General features: G+C 40.4%; 1 protein-coding gene across 10 annotated transcripts in view; it reads left to right on the top strand.

Moving 5' to 3' along the window:
* LOC122564089 (syntaxin-1A) overlaps positions 1–14,172 on the top strand; it is a 375,281-nt gene that overhangs the window by 154,425 nt on the left and 206,684 nt on the right. For all 10 annotated transcript variants that reach the window (XR_006315817.1, XR_006315816.1, XM_043718623.1 and 7 more), the window contains exon 6: positions 13,805–13,913. Coding sequence is in view for 8 of the 10 variants with exons in the window: in XM_043718623.1 (XP_043574558.1) it covers positions 13,805–13,913 (109 nt within the window). In the remaining 2 variants the exon portion in view is untranslated. The remainder of the gene's footprint in view (positions 1–13,804; positions 13,914–14,172) is intronic.

Below are 14,172 nucleotides of genomic sequence, written 5' to 3'. Positions count from 1 at the left end.
GGGTGTATATGGTGTACAGTAGGGGGCTGAGAATGCATCCTTGTAGGATTCCAGTGTTGAGGGTTATCATAGAGGAGATGCAGTTGTCTTTCTTCACTTATTGCGGTCTACAGATCAGGAAGCTGAGGATCCAATCATAGAGGGCAGAGCCGTGACATAGGTTTTAGAGCTTTGAGATTAGTCTGGAAGGGGTTATGACAGGAAACCCACTGTGATAATGATGTTTTGAAATATCAAGCATATACTTTGTACCACTGCAGATGGTTTAATCAGGTTTTTAAGGGACAAGAGATTTAAATCCCTTGATAGCTCCCATTAAAAGTCTAATGACTTTGTTCACATTTGATGCACACTATGTTTATGTTTAACAATCCCAAAGGGCACCTCTCTAAAAGTGGTATTCTACCTCTTCAAAGAACCCTTAGACCTTCTCTAACAGGACTAAAAAATAAACATTGCATTTTAGACATCCCACGGGTGAAACCCAAGTCAGACTGAAGGTAGTTGCAGTCTAATATGTGTAGCTTTGTCAGTGAGGCATGGAATTGCAGATTGTGATATATCTAACCCCTGTTATGCTCAGCAAAAACAATGGGATCTGGGTTTGGAATACCAGCATCACTGTCACTGGGATAGAGTTTCTCTATCTGTGCAAAACTAGAGGCACTAATTTACATAATGGAGACCTTAGATTTGTGGAAAGGGGCAGTAAAAGGGTTAAAGTTATGTTTAGTTGGGATCAGAATTGTACACATTCCCAGATGCTGCCTGACCTGCTGTGCTTTCCTAGTGCCACACTTTTCAGCACTGATGTAGCAAGGGTTTAACTACCAAGTAAAACTCACTCTGCACTTTCCTATAAAATGCTCCTAGGTCAAAGACAACATGAGTAGCATAAAAATGTCTACAGTGTGTCGTCAAGTGTTCCCAGGGTCACAAACAGTAAAGATTCGAACATTTAAAAACCTCTATGTAGTTGGAAAGTATTGGGACTCTGCATCAATTTGACAGTTTCATTTATCTCAGTTATCTTTGTGGTCTATTTCAGTGTTCCTGCAAATCTGGCACAAATTGAATTCAAAATATTTTTCAGTTGGTCAAACAGCATTCATGGAGAAAAGAAGTCAACATATGCCGCCCCCCCCCCCCCCCACTTAAGAAGGTTCCCCCACATGAAATATTGTACTTTTGCTAGATGTTACCTGACCTGCAGAGTGTTTGCAAAAGATGCTGATTTTGTTTCAGATTTTTAGCATATATAATGTTTTCTTTTCATAAGCAATTTTGTACTATGGAGGCACTCTGATTAGGAATTGGGATAAATAATCATTAATAAATGAGATGGAGAACGTTTTTTAGTACAATTTCAATTCAATACTAGACACCAGAGGTGAAAGGCCCAGCCTCTAACCTTCTGTGGAGGTGAAGTGCTTGTGCATAACTATCTCTTGGGGAAGTGAAATGTTGATATCTGACCCTCTGGCACCAATACAGTTCTGTCACATTCAAGAAAACATTGGCAGATTTTGAGTTAGGTTGCAGATTGGTGTAAAAGAAATTACGCTACTAGATCTGCCTATTACATTGCAAAGTCTGGTGATAAAATCAAAGTGCCGTTGTCCTACATAAATCAGAATTTTCCAGGTAATTATTTTGTCATTCTCATGGCTGCACTGTCCTCCAGTGACAGATGGTCTTATTCCAATGCATTGGGTCCTCAGTGCTGTGCACAGTCACAGCAGACGTCAAAGCTGCAGGTTTCAATATACACAGCGCTGATTTGTACAGCGACTAAGTAATAATGCAGCAGCAGAACTGACTAGCAGGAATCAAGAGACTTCGCACCCAATATGGATGAAATGCTCTCACTGGCGCTCTAAAAATTGAGAGAAACATTTTTCATGGTTAAATTGATAGAATAGAAATTGTTAGCACAGCCCAGCAGCTTTTTGGAGCTGTACAAAGCCACAGATCTGGAATTTTCTTGTATGGTGCTTGAGCAGAAATTCAAGGTTGGGAGGGAGAAGTAGCAGATGACCTCACTGCCCCCATTCCTTTGCCTGATTTGAGCAGAGATTCACAAAATGACTGTTTGACAGTATCACAAGTGAGGAGAAGCTTCCTGATTTGGCATTGTTGGCTAGTTTTCCACTGAGAGGATTTGGAAAGGAGTTCCAACATGTCAGTCTCTTTGTGTGTCTCTCTCTCTCTCTGCTGTTGCTAAACAATTTTACACCCCAGCTGTGTTCAGAGGACGTGGGTCCTGTGCCCTCGGCAGGAGTTTTATGGCATGGATCCTCTGCCTGCGTTATGAGCACTAGGAGGTAATATCAGAGACAGAGGTAGTCTGTGTTTTTACATGTGAAAAAAAACTGCAAGACAACTCAGAAGGCTAAAGTTCAGAGTGGGAATAGTTGTAGATACAAGTTACTTTGCTTAAAGGAAACAAGAGGATCCATTAATGTTATGACATGTCAATTATCTTGTAATGTTATGCACATACCAGATGTATTCATTGAGTTGAGTTCGTTAAATATGTTTTGTTGAATGAGCATTTTTTGCCACTGGCCACTCTGTTGCATGAAGCTCTTTACACTATTGCTCACTATGGGGTAATTTTGCTACCACTATCCTCTTGTAGAGAATGGATCTACAAGGCCCACTTGGTCTTGTATGCAAGACGCTTTTGTCTTAATCAAAATATATAGTGAGTCCTCACTTAAAGTTGTGGTTGCATTCTTGAAAATCATGACTTTAAGTGAAGCATGGTATCTTGTAGGAATCAATGTTAAATTAAGCGATAGATTCTTACACTTTTCACTTGGAAAATGCAATGCACATGTCAAAATATATCTGCAACACTTTATTCCCAGCAAAGTAAATGAATTAACTAAATATAAAAAAGAGAGAACACGATACCAAAACAAAACTACACACTCCTTTGCCATACAGATTAACTAGACTCCATCTCTTGGCAGAAGTTGGTCATTGCAGCTAGACACTGGGAACTATTTAGGAGGTAAAAACAATGACTGCAGATGCTGGAAACCAGATTCTGCATCAGTGGTGCTAGAAGAGCACAGCAATTCAGGCAGCATCCGACGAGCAGCAAAATCGACGTTTCGGGCAAAAGCCCTTCATCAGGAATAATCCTGATGAAGGGCTTTTGCCCGAAACGTCGATTTTGCTGCTCGTCGGATGCTGCCTGAATTGCTGTGCTCTTCCAGCACCACTGATCCAGAAACTGGGAACTATTTATCTAGCCTAGCATTGACTTGCTTCAAGGTTCCTGATGAAGGGCTTTTGCTCGAAACGTCGATTTTCCTTCTTCTCGGATGCTGCCTAACCTGCTGTGCTTTTCCAGCACTACTCAAATCTTGACCAGGAACTATTTGTCCAGATTGATTTCTGCCATTAACTGGAGACCAGGATCTCGGTTCAAATTCATGAGTGAAGCCAGGAGCAAAGAGAAGACCAGACCTGGAGTAGAAGCTAAGATCAGGGAATAGGAGAAGAGATTGGAACAAAACAAAACCTTGAAGCAAGTCAGTGCCAGGCTAGAAAACATCAGGGCAACAAGGACAGTTTGAGCTATAGAGAGAGGCTGAATAAGCTCGGGCTGTTTTCCCTGGAGCGTCAGAGGCTGAGGGGTGACCTTATAGAGATTTATAAAATCATGAGGGACATTGATAGGGTAACTAGAGAAGGTCTTTTCCCTGGGGTGGGGAACTAGAGGGCATAGGTTTAGGGTGAGAGGGGAAATATATAAAAGGGACCTAAGAGGCAACTTTTTCACAATGAGGTAGGTGCATGTATGGAATGAGCTGCCAGAGGAAGTGGTGGAGGCTGGTACAATTACAACATTTAAAAGGCATCTGGATGGGTATGTGAATAGGAAGGGTTTAGAGGGAATTGGGCCATGTGCTGGTAAATGGGACTAGATTAGGTTAGGATATCTGGTCAGCATGGACGTGTTGGACCAAAGGATCTGTTTTCATGCTGCACATCTCTATGACTCTATGATAGGAAGCAAGGCCAGGAGGAAGGCTAGGCTCTTGTCCACTGCCTGAACAAAAGGCAGGGAATGTTTGAGATGCAGACAGTACTGGTTGCTGATTGACAATAATGATGTGACATGTCGATACACAACTTCGCCAATGTATAGCTGGGATATCAACAATGCAAACAGCAATGTTAAAACAAAGTGACAAGACAAAACCGAAAAGCAGGCTCCAAATAATATTTGATGTTAAAATGAAATGACATTAAGTGGGGTGACTTAAAGTGAGAACCTACTGTAGTTTATTGTATATCATAAAATAGAAGTACTGATATGATTGACATTGTTACAGAGATTATGAGATGGATTTGGAAGATAGATCTTACTCCTTTGAGACCCTAAACTGTTCTCCCACCAAGTCTATATGACATTATAGTGTGTGGTGCTGTGACAATAGTGTCACTTTAAAAAAGTTATTTTGTCCTTCAAAAAAAGTTTTTTTGAAGAAATGTTGTAAAGGCAGACGTGCCAAAGGATCTAGTTTAACAATGGAAGAGGAGTGGCGAGTTGTCCCAGTTCAGGTTTTTTCTATATTGTTTTAGCTGTAGCAGTCACAAAATGTGAGTGGCCAGGGGAGTTGCAAACTTCAGTAAAGACCTCTGATCCTCTTCTGAAATCCCTTTGGATGTTGTTCCCTCCTGCCTGTAAGAAATTGTGTTTGAATTTACCTTTTTGCCAAGGAGTGTATTTATGGGACCTTACTGTATTGGCACAGTTAATTAGTAATAGTTACTTTTTCTGGTCAGGTAAATTTTCCAATAGCTAAAATATTCTAAATTCCAATTTCTTTTGTTTTCAACTGTAGTATTTAAGTAAATTCTATTTTGCTTAAAGCCGAGTGGTTTGATCAGCTGCATCACACCTGGAATATCCACTTCACATCTGCCTTTAAAATAAGAGAAAGTTAGGGTCAAGGGCAACTTCTTAAATATTTTGAAGGGGCATGGCCTGGTCCATAACAATACTTAGGGCACTTATCAGCATTAACCCTTTCAAATCCTTCCACCCTTATACAGCATGTTTCACCCTTTCATAGAGTAATTGAAAAAAATGCATTAATAAACAGGCTACAAGATTTTGCCTTCCGAAGAAATCCATCATATTGGGATATTCCTATCCTCACTGATATGCTCATCAAGAAGAAAACAAAATAGAAATAACATGGGCCAAGCAATTGTGTTCTATTTAATAGAGAATGTTAATCTGTGGATGTTTCAAACTCTGACTATCTGTACTACTAAATGTTGACCTCATGATCTTGTCAAGCACCTAATGAAAGCACTGGAGACAACAAAACCTGATGAATAGCCATGCCGTCCTCGCACAAAACCAAGCTGTTATTAGCAATGTTGTGTAACTTGTATGCCTTGACTTTACCTGCATGAGTAATAATTCAAAACACCTTATTCTGCAAAAATGCATTGACACCATATAAATGAGAGACTAAAGTTTTCCATTGCAGCAACAGACGTTTTCAAGCATGGGAACTAAAACTTCGAAGATTTTTATATTGTGTTCTGAAAATTAGGGAAAATTTTCAGTCTCTTTTGATCTGTCTATTCTCAAATTAAGAACCAATATGATGAAATGATGTGTAACATAATAATTGCCTGTGACATCTATATATCTGACAGATTAATTCTCAGTCAAGACTTGTATTTCCTCAATAGCATGGCACGTTGATGAATTCATCTTTATAATGAAAACTTTATCAGTGAAGTTCTGGATGGTGCAGTATTCCATCACTGCAAATTACTACCTGGCTTATCTTTTTAATTTTATGGAGTCCGGCTCCATGTTAATCATTGATGATGTTTCTGTAAATATGCACAGGTAGAGATAAAAAGTCTCACAGTTTCTAATTGTGTCAGCTGCCAAAGGGACCTGCTGACACACAGTAACTGTTTCTGTCACATCCTGAATGGTTGCTGCACTGTGCAGCCCTGACTTGAGAACTTCTTCCACAGTTTTAGCATGGTTAAGTTCTTAAAACCTTCCCTTGTTCCAACTTTATAGACTGTCCTCCTGCAGTTCACCTTCAGACTTCAGCCCCTCTCATGCTCAAATCATCCTTCCTGACTCTCAGGAGCTTTCCTCTCCATTTCTTCCCTTTCTGATCAATATGCCCTCTTCACTGATTCTAGACAATAAGTCACTGAGCTTGAGTTGTTCTTCAATACATTTAACTTTGGAGGACTGTTGCAAGCCTCCAGTTTATCAGCTTTCTTGACCATCTTCTGTCAGATGTAAGCTATGAACTCTCCTTATTTAAGGAACCTCTTCTATTATTTCTTCCAAAGATCTAACCAGCTGCTCCATTAAACTGCACTCTTTGGCTGGTACTATTCGAGCTGCTTCCTGAGTGCTTGCTGAAGCCTCGTTCACCTGCACTTGCTCCAGCTACATCTGGAAGGGCAGTCATTTGGGGAGTTGCAAAGTACCGTATATCATTCAGATCTCCTTTTATTGGAGTGTCTTGATTCATTTGGTAAGCTGTCCAATATGGATTAGGGAATAATCACTGGCTCTGCCCACTTCTCTCCACTTTGCCCGAGGCGCTGGTTGACTCCCTGCAAGTGATTCCACGGTAACCACTTCACTTCCTTCAGTTTTAGGTTAAATTGTCAGCAATATTGGAACGAACTGGCACGTATCACACATCAGTCATTAATAAATGGTGTGAGCCAAAAGCACAGGTAATGGCTGTTAATAATCTGTTCTGCACTACACTGTTTCTTCAATGAGAACTACCCAAGGGAGAGCCTCTTGGGACTCCTCTACCACAAGCTTATTAGAGAGAAATTAGGGCAATCGAAGCCTCTGCTGTGCAAACTTCCAAGCATTAATTTTCAGATTGGATGTAATTAAGCATTGAGGTGGAAACTCAACTAGAGTTATTTCTGTTTCCATATTGTTAACTGGGGGAAGTGGATCTGAGCAATGCACAATATAAGGGCAATGACAAACATGAGATATTCCAGATCAAATCTTCATTAGTCAGTGTTGGAGAGCATGTATTTGTTTTGGGAGAACCATGGACCTGGGAAAAGGTGGGTGGAGGCCTTGCAGATGGAAACTGAGGAGTGAGATTCTAATTAAAATATAAAAGCATTGAAGGTTGCTTCAGAGGGAGACTGTGCTGTAGAGGGAGGGAGCAGATTAGTTAAACCTGTAATGAGAACTATAAAAGGACATCTTTTGCTTCTGAGAACAGGAGTAACTTCTTAGGTTGCCAAATTTCTGCAGTTAGTGAGGTCCAACCTTATTTAAACAAATTAAGATGTCCCAATGGAGAGAGACCAAATGGACCATTGAAGCAGGATTTTAAACGTCAACGTAGATGAGATTAGACATAACGCACCAGAAAGAAACAAAATTAATGAGAATTGTAGCAGAAAGATCCATAAGGAGAGAAACATTGTGAGGAAGCCTACAGTGTTTTATTCAAATACAAGAAATTTCATGGAAAAATGCTGGGCTGAGAGGGATCCGCAGCTTATGAACATGTTGTATTATTGGCAAGGAGAAGATAGAGCGTGGGATTCATAGGGTATGAAATGTTTCACAGAGAAACAGCTACAGAAAAAACATTGGGATAGTATTTTATTTATGAAGAATTATATGGATGCTATGGAAATGAAGGTATATGGATAAAACTAGCAATGCAGAATCAAATAATTAACTAGCAATTAATGTAGTCCCAACTGTGCAAGGTGAGCATATGCATAGGGAGCATTTTGCAAATGTGAAGAGGGCCTTTCAATACTTTAATAATTTAATGAATAATTTTAACATGCTGGATTGATTAGAGATAGTCAACATGGCTTTGTGCATGGGAAATCATGTCTCACTAACTTGATTGAGTTTTTTGATAAAGTAACAAAGAGGATTGATGAGGGCAGAGTGGTAGATGTGATCTATATTGACTTCAGTAAGGTGTTCAACAAGGCTCCCCATGGGAGTCTGGTTAGCAAAGTTAGATCATATGGAATACAGGGAGAACTAGACATTTAGATACAGAACTGGCTCAAAGGTAGAATACAGAGGGTTCTTTTCAGACTGGAGGCTGTGACCAGTGGTGTACCACAAGATCAGTGCTGAGTCCACTGCTTTTCACCATTTATATAAATGATTTGGATGTGAGCATAGGAGATATAGTTAGTAAGTTTGCAGATGACACAAAAATTGGAAGTGTAGTGACAGCGAAGAAGGTTACCTCAGTACAACGGGAACTTGATCAGATGGGCCAAAGTGGCGAGGAGGAGCAGGTAGTGTTTAATTTAGCTAAATGTGAAGTGCTGCATTTAGGAAATGCAAATCAGGGCAGGACTTATACACTTAACGGTCCTGGAGAGTGTGACTGTACAAAGAGACCATGAAGTGCAAGTTCATGAAAGTGGAGTCGCAGGTAGAATAGTGAAGAAGGCGTTTAGTATGCTCTCCATTATTATTCACAGCATTGAGTATAGCAGTTGGGAAGTCATGTTGTGGCTGTACAGGACATTGGTTAGGGCACTTATGGAATAATGAGTGCAATTCTGGTCTCCCTCCTATTGAAAGGATGTTGTGAAACTTGAAAGGGTTCAGAAAGGATTTGCAAGAATGTTGCCAGGGTTGGAGGGTTTGAGCAATAGGGGTAGGCTGAATAGGCTGGGGCTATTTTCCCTGGAGCATCAGAGGCTGAGGAGTGTTTAGAATTAGAATCCCTACTGTATGGAAACAGCCCCTTCGGTCCAACAGGGTCCACGCCAACCCTCCGAAGAATATCCCACCCAGACCCATTCCCCTACATTTACCCCTGACTCATGCACTTAACCTACACATCCCTGAACACCATGGGCAATTTAGCATGGCCAATTCACCTAACCTGCACATCTTTGGATTGTGAGAGGAAACTGGAGACGGAGAGGAAACCCACTCAGACATGGGGAGAATGTGGAAACTCCACACAGGCAGTCACTCGAGGCTGGAATCAAACTTGGGTCCCTGAGGCTGGAATCAAACTGTGAGGCAGCAGTGCTAACTACTGAGCCATCATGCCACCCTTAAGTGACCTTATAGAAGTTAATGAAATAATGAGGAGCATGGATCGGGTAAATAGACAAGGTCTTTTCCCTGGGTTGGGGGAGTCAGAACTAGAGAGCATAGGTTTAGGGTGAGGGGGGAAAGATATAAAAGGGACCTAAGGGGCAAATTTTCATGCAAAGGGTGGTGCATGTATGGAATGAGCTGCCAGAGAAAGTGGTAGAGACTGTTACAATTACAGCATTTAAAAGGCATTTGGATGGATACATGAATAGGAAGGGTTGAGAAGAATATGGGCCAAGTGCTTGCAATTGGGACTAGATTAATTTAGAATATCTGGTCGGCATGGACGAGTTGGACCGAAGGATTTGTTTCCATGCTTTACATCTCTGTGACACTCTGCAGGTTAAATGCAGAGACCAGAGATGCCCTGTGTATGCAGCAGAATACAAATCTTTCCTTATTTGATATGGTCCCCTATGTTTCATGTGCTGCTTGTAATTGTGCATCTTAGAAATAGGAGAAAGTCTGCACTGGCAGCAAGTGGACAGGAAACGGAAAGATCTTTGATCAGACTGGCCAGTCAAACAAATGCTTAATATTGGTTTAAAAATAACACAGTCCAATTGGATGGTAATTTGTTTCTTTCCAGACTCATTCTTTTTTCTATTGGTGAAGATCTGTGGCAAGCCTTTTCCTTCATAATTGTTGTACATCTTCTTACCTTGGGAGGGACAAATCTCTGATCCGTTCAAAACCTGGCTCTTGGTATTCTGCTGTCATCTCTTGCTGCCTCTTCATCCTGTGTCTAGCTGTTGTCTTTGGAGACAATTCTCTTTGGATTGTTTTCTCTCCTTATGCCTCGCTTTGGGCCTGTACATCTGTCATTGATCAGAGGAAGAGGCATTCTCTTTTCTATGCTCAGCCATTACTTGTCCTTTTTTTTTTGCTGTGTATATTATTGTCCATTCCCAGTGCTTGCTTCCATTTTCATTTAGCGGATACTTGTTATATCCTTTAAATTTTGAAATAGGTTTTTTTTTGAGAAAAGAATATATTGAATAAACGTTTGGTTTACCACAACCATGGGAAAACTGTTTATCATTGGCAACATAAACAGGTTTGGAAACAAACTATCTATGAACCTCAGGGTTAGCATCCTCTGATATGCTCCTGAACAGCCAGCCAAGATATAATATGTTACAACTTATTGTGTTTACCACAATTAATATTACTATGTTTTAATCGTAACAAAGGAAGAGGTAGAATGGTGTCAGGTGGCTATTGGACCCAAGCTTAGGGAAGGATAAAATAATGAATATATTTAATTATTACCTAAATCGATATTCATTCGAGAAAACAGTACCCAATATATTTTACTTCTAATTTTTCACTCAGTCATAATGTCAGGAATGGGCCTGTTCACTGATTATTCCCATCTCCATTCACAGTTCTTCCAATAAAAAAACCTGCCAACTAATCGAAAGATTTGGGCAAAATTCCAAGCTAAAGCTGAGAAATGGTCAATAACATGATGTCTCTCGTAATGACCATTGCACACATGAGAAATCACAACTATCTCTCCATAGTTTTCACAGCCCTGCCAATGCCATATCAAATGCTGTAAATATCTTAGGGTCATCAGTGACCAGCAGCTTAACCAGACTGGCATAACAGTTGTAATTACAGAGTAAAGTGGGGAGCTCTGAAATTAGCAACTCGTCATATGATCCCTTCAAATTCTCTAGAGTGTGCAGTGCTCAAGTTAGGTATCTGATAGAATAGTCACCACTCACTGTACAGGTTACAGTGACAATCGCACTTAAGCAGAAATTAAAGAATCTTAAATTTTTCAGGAGAACTCATTGGTCAACTTCAGAAATGCAGAAGTGGGTTCAAGGATCAGGGGCTTCAGTAGTCTTAGAATCTTAGAATCCCCACAATGTAGAAACAGGGCCTTTGGCCCAGCAAGTTCACACTGACCCTCCAAGCAGTATCCCACCCAGATCCATTACCTTATTTCTCTACATTTCCCCTGACTAATGCACCTAACACTACGGGCAATTTCGCATGGCCAATCCACCTAACCTGTACATCTTTGGATTGTGATAGGAAACCGGAGCACCAGGAGGAAACCCACGCAGACACGGGGCGAATGTACAAACTCCACACAGACAGTTGCCCGAGGCTGGAATCAAACCCAGGTCCTTGGTGCTGTGAGGCAGCAGTGCTAACCGCTGAGCCACCGTGCCGCCCCTGTGGTGGGGTAGGGAGAGTAAAGCAGTTTTTTTTTAAAAATAGTTCACGTGGTGTAGTCAGCACTGGCAAGGCCAATATTTATTCGCCCTTGAGAAGGTGAAAGTAAGCTGCTTACTTGAACTACTGCAGCCCGTTAAGGAACACAGGAACATTGGACCGGAGAAGGCTATTCATCCCCCCAAAACTGTTGTACCATTCAATGAGTTTATGGCTGATGTGTCATGTAACTCCATATGGCTGCCTTAATACTTTTGCTTAACAAAAATGTATCTACCTGAGATTTAAAATTAAAAACTGACCCTGCATCCATTTCTATTTGTAGAAGGGAGTTCCAAGCATCTACCACCCCTTGTGTGTAAAGAGCTTCATAACCCCTCTCTTTAACAGTTCGTCCCTAATTCTCAGACTATGGCCCTTGGTTCTAGAATCCCCAACCAGTGGAAATAGTTTATCTTTATCTACACTGTATTTTCCTGATAATATCTTGAAACCTTCAATCAGATCACCCTTTAACCTTCTAAGTTGAAAACTAGCCTAATTTGTATAATCGTTGTTCATTACTTAACCCATGAAGTACAGGTATCATTCTTGCAAACCTACATGATACTCCCTCCAAAGCCAATATGTCTGGCCTTAGGTTGGTGTCCAGATATGCTCACAGTTCTCCAAATGGAGTCTAACCAGGGTTTTGTACAACTGCAACATAACCTCTGCATCCTTATACTCCAGTCCTTTACATACCCAGTAATCCATTAGCTTTCTCGATTATTTTCTTCATCTGTCTATAACATTTTAAAAATCTATGCACCTGAACCCTCAAGTCTCTTTGGACACCACCCACAGTATTTAACACCACACCATCTAGAAAGTACTCTGATCAATCCTTTTTTTGGTCCAAAAGGTTGACCTCCATCTGTCACAGTTTTGCCTATTCATTTAGTTATCAATATCCCTTTGTTATTTTATGATATCCACACTGTATCATGACATTAACTTTGTGTCATCAGCAAATTTGAATATATGACTCTCTCTGTCATTATCTAAAGAGTTAAGACATAATGTGAATAATTGAAGCCGTACACAGATCTTCTAGGGATGTCACTGTCACATCCTGTCAATTTGAGTTCCTTCCCATTATCCCTACTTTCAGTCACCTTACATTTAATCAATTTCCTAGCCATGTAATAGGCCCTCAGTTCCATGAGCTTCTACCTTAGTTCTCTTGTGTGGAATTTATTAAATCCCTCCTGGAAGCCCATATAAATAAAGTCCATTGACATTCTCCTGTCCACTATCTTTGTCAACTCTTCAAAAATTTCAGCGAGGTTTGTGAGGCATAACTACCATGTCCATGCTGGCTCTCCCTGATTAACTGAATGTTTTCAAGGTATTCAGTTACGCCATGCTTGATTATACACTTCAACATGTTTCCCCCCCCACCTCCCAACCAATGTTAGGCTCACTGGTGTGTAATTCAAACACAGAAATTGCTAGAGAAACTCAGCAAGTCCAGCAGCACATGTGGGAAGAAAGGGGAGTGAACATTTTTGAGTCCAGTGACGTATCATCAGAACGACTCATCCAAATGTTCTGATAAAGACTTGCTGGAAAATGTTAACTCTGCTTTCTTTCCACAGATGATGCCAATCCTGCTGAGTTTCTCCAGCAATTTCTGTTTTTGTTTCAGATCTCCAGAATTATTTGTTTATTGTATTTGTCTGTAATTCCCTGCTTTTCCTCTTTCATTTCTCTTAAAAAGTGGAGTGATGAATGCAATTTTCCAATTCCAGAGAGACACCTCCTACATTTAGAGAACTTTCACTAGGGAGATTGCAATGTACTCGTTATTTGATGTAGGTATGCCCACAGTGCCATTAGGGAGGGGATCCCAGGCATTTGACTCAGTGACTGTGAAAGAGAGGCGATAGATACATTTTCAAGTCAGGATGGTGCATGGCTGGATGGTGGAGTACTTGGCAGGATCAAAAAGAATCATTCTCGTACCAAACGTACTGCTTCCAATTCTGTTTGGAATAATTGATATGAATGGAATTATATTTGAAGTCATTGTTTGCTGATGAAGTGTTTTTATCTTGTATTCCCAGTAACCGACTATCTGCCATTAGTGAGAGAAAAAGTGTAAAGTATACAGAAAAAGAATGTATTTATAATATGCTATTTGAAAACAATTTTGAATACAAATGAATATTACTCTTTCCTTTTTAGATTAAAAGTTTAGTGTCCATACAAAGTGAAGGGCCCAGAATTGGAAACTGTGCATATAAAGTGTAAATAATGTAAGTTTTCTCAGGCAGTATTTCCATTGATAGAATCAGGGGCCAGGTACTGTCCTCAACTGGGGAATAGTACAGGACACAAGGACAACAAATGACACTGTAGCTCTTTCAAATGTGTTTTTATTGCACAACTCCAATTTTAATTGTCTCTTTTTGCTTACAGCATTCTACCCTGTCCCGTAAATTTGTAGAGGTGATGTCTGAGTACAATGGTACACAGACTGATTACAGGGAGCGTTGCAAAGGACGAATCCAGCGACAACTCGAAATCAGTAAGTGCCTGTGACTGTTTTTGGAATGAGTGCTATAAATAGAGAACCACGGTAAGGTAATGGTGCTCAATGTGCAGGCTGCTTATAACCTGGACTTGCTGCTATTCTGTGTGTGAAAAAAGCAAAGCTTTCAAAATTAACTCTGTGAAAGAAGGGAATTTCGAGTCGACTGTAAATTTTCTGTACTTTGGGTCCACGAGACGAAGGTGAATACTGACAAATACAGATACATACTGTTACATAGGGAATGGATGGTCTG

Source organism: Chiloscyllium plagiosum, chromosome 28, assembly GCF_004010195.1.
Source record: "Chiloscyllium plagiosum isolate BGI_BamShark_2017 chromosome 28, ASM401019v2, whole genome shotgun sequence".
Taxonomy (NCBI): domain Eukaryota; kingdom Metazoa; phylum Chordata; class Chondrichthyes; order Orectolobiformes; family Hemiscylliidae; genus Chiloscyllium; species Chiloscyllium plagiosum.
The sequence above is the reverse complement of the archived record's forward strand: the minus strand, read 5'-3'. Positions and strand labels throughout refer to the sequence as shown.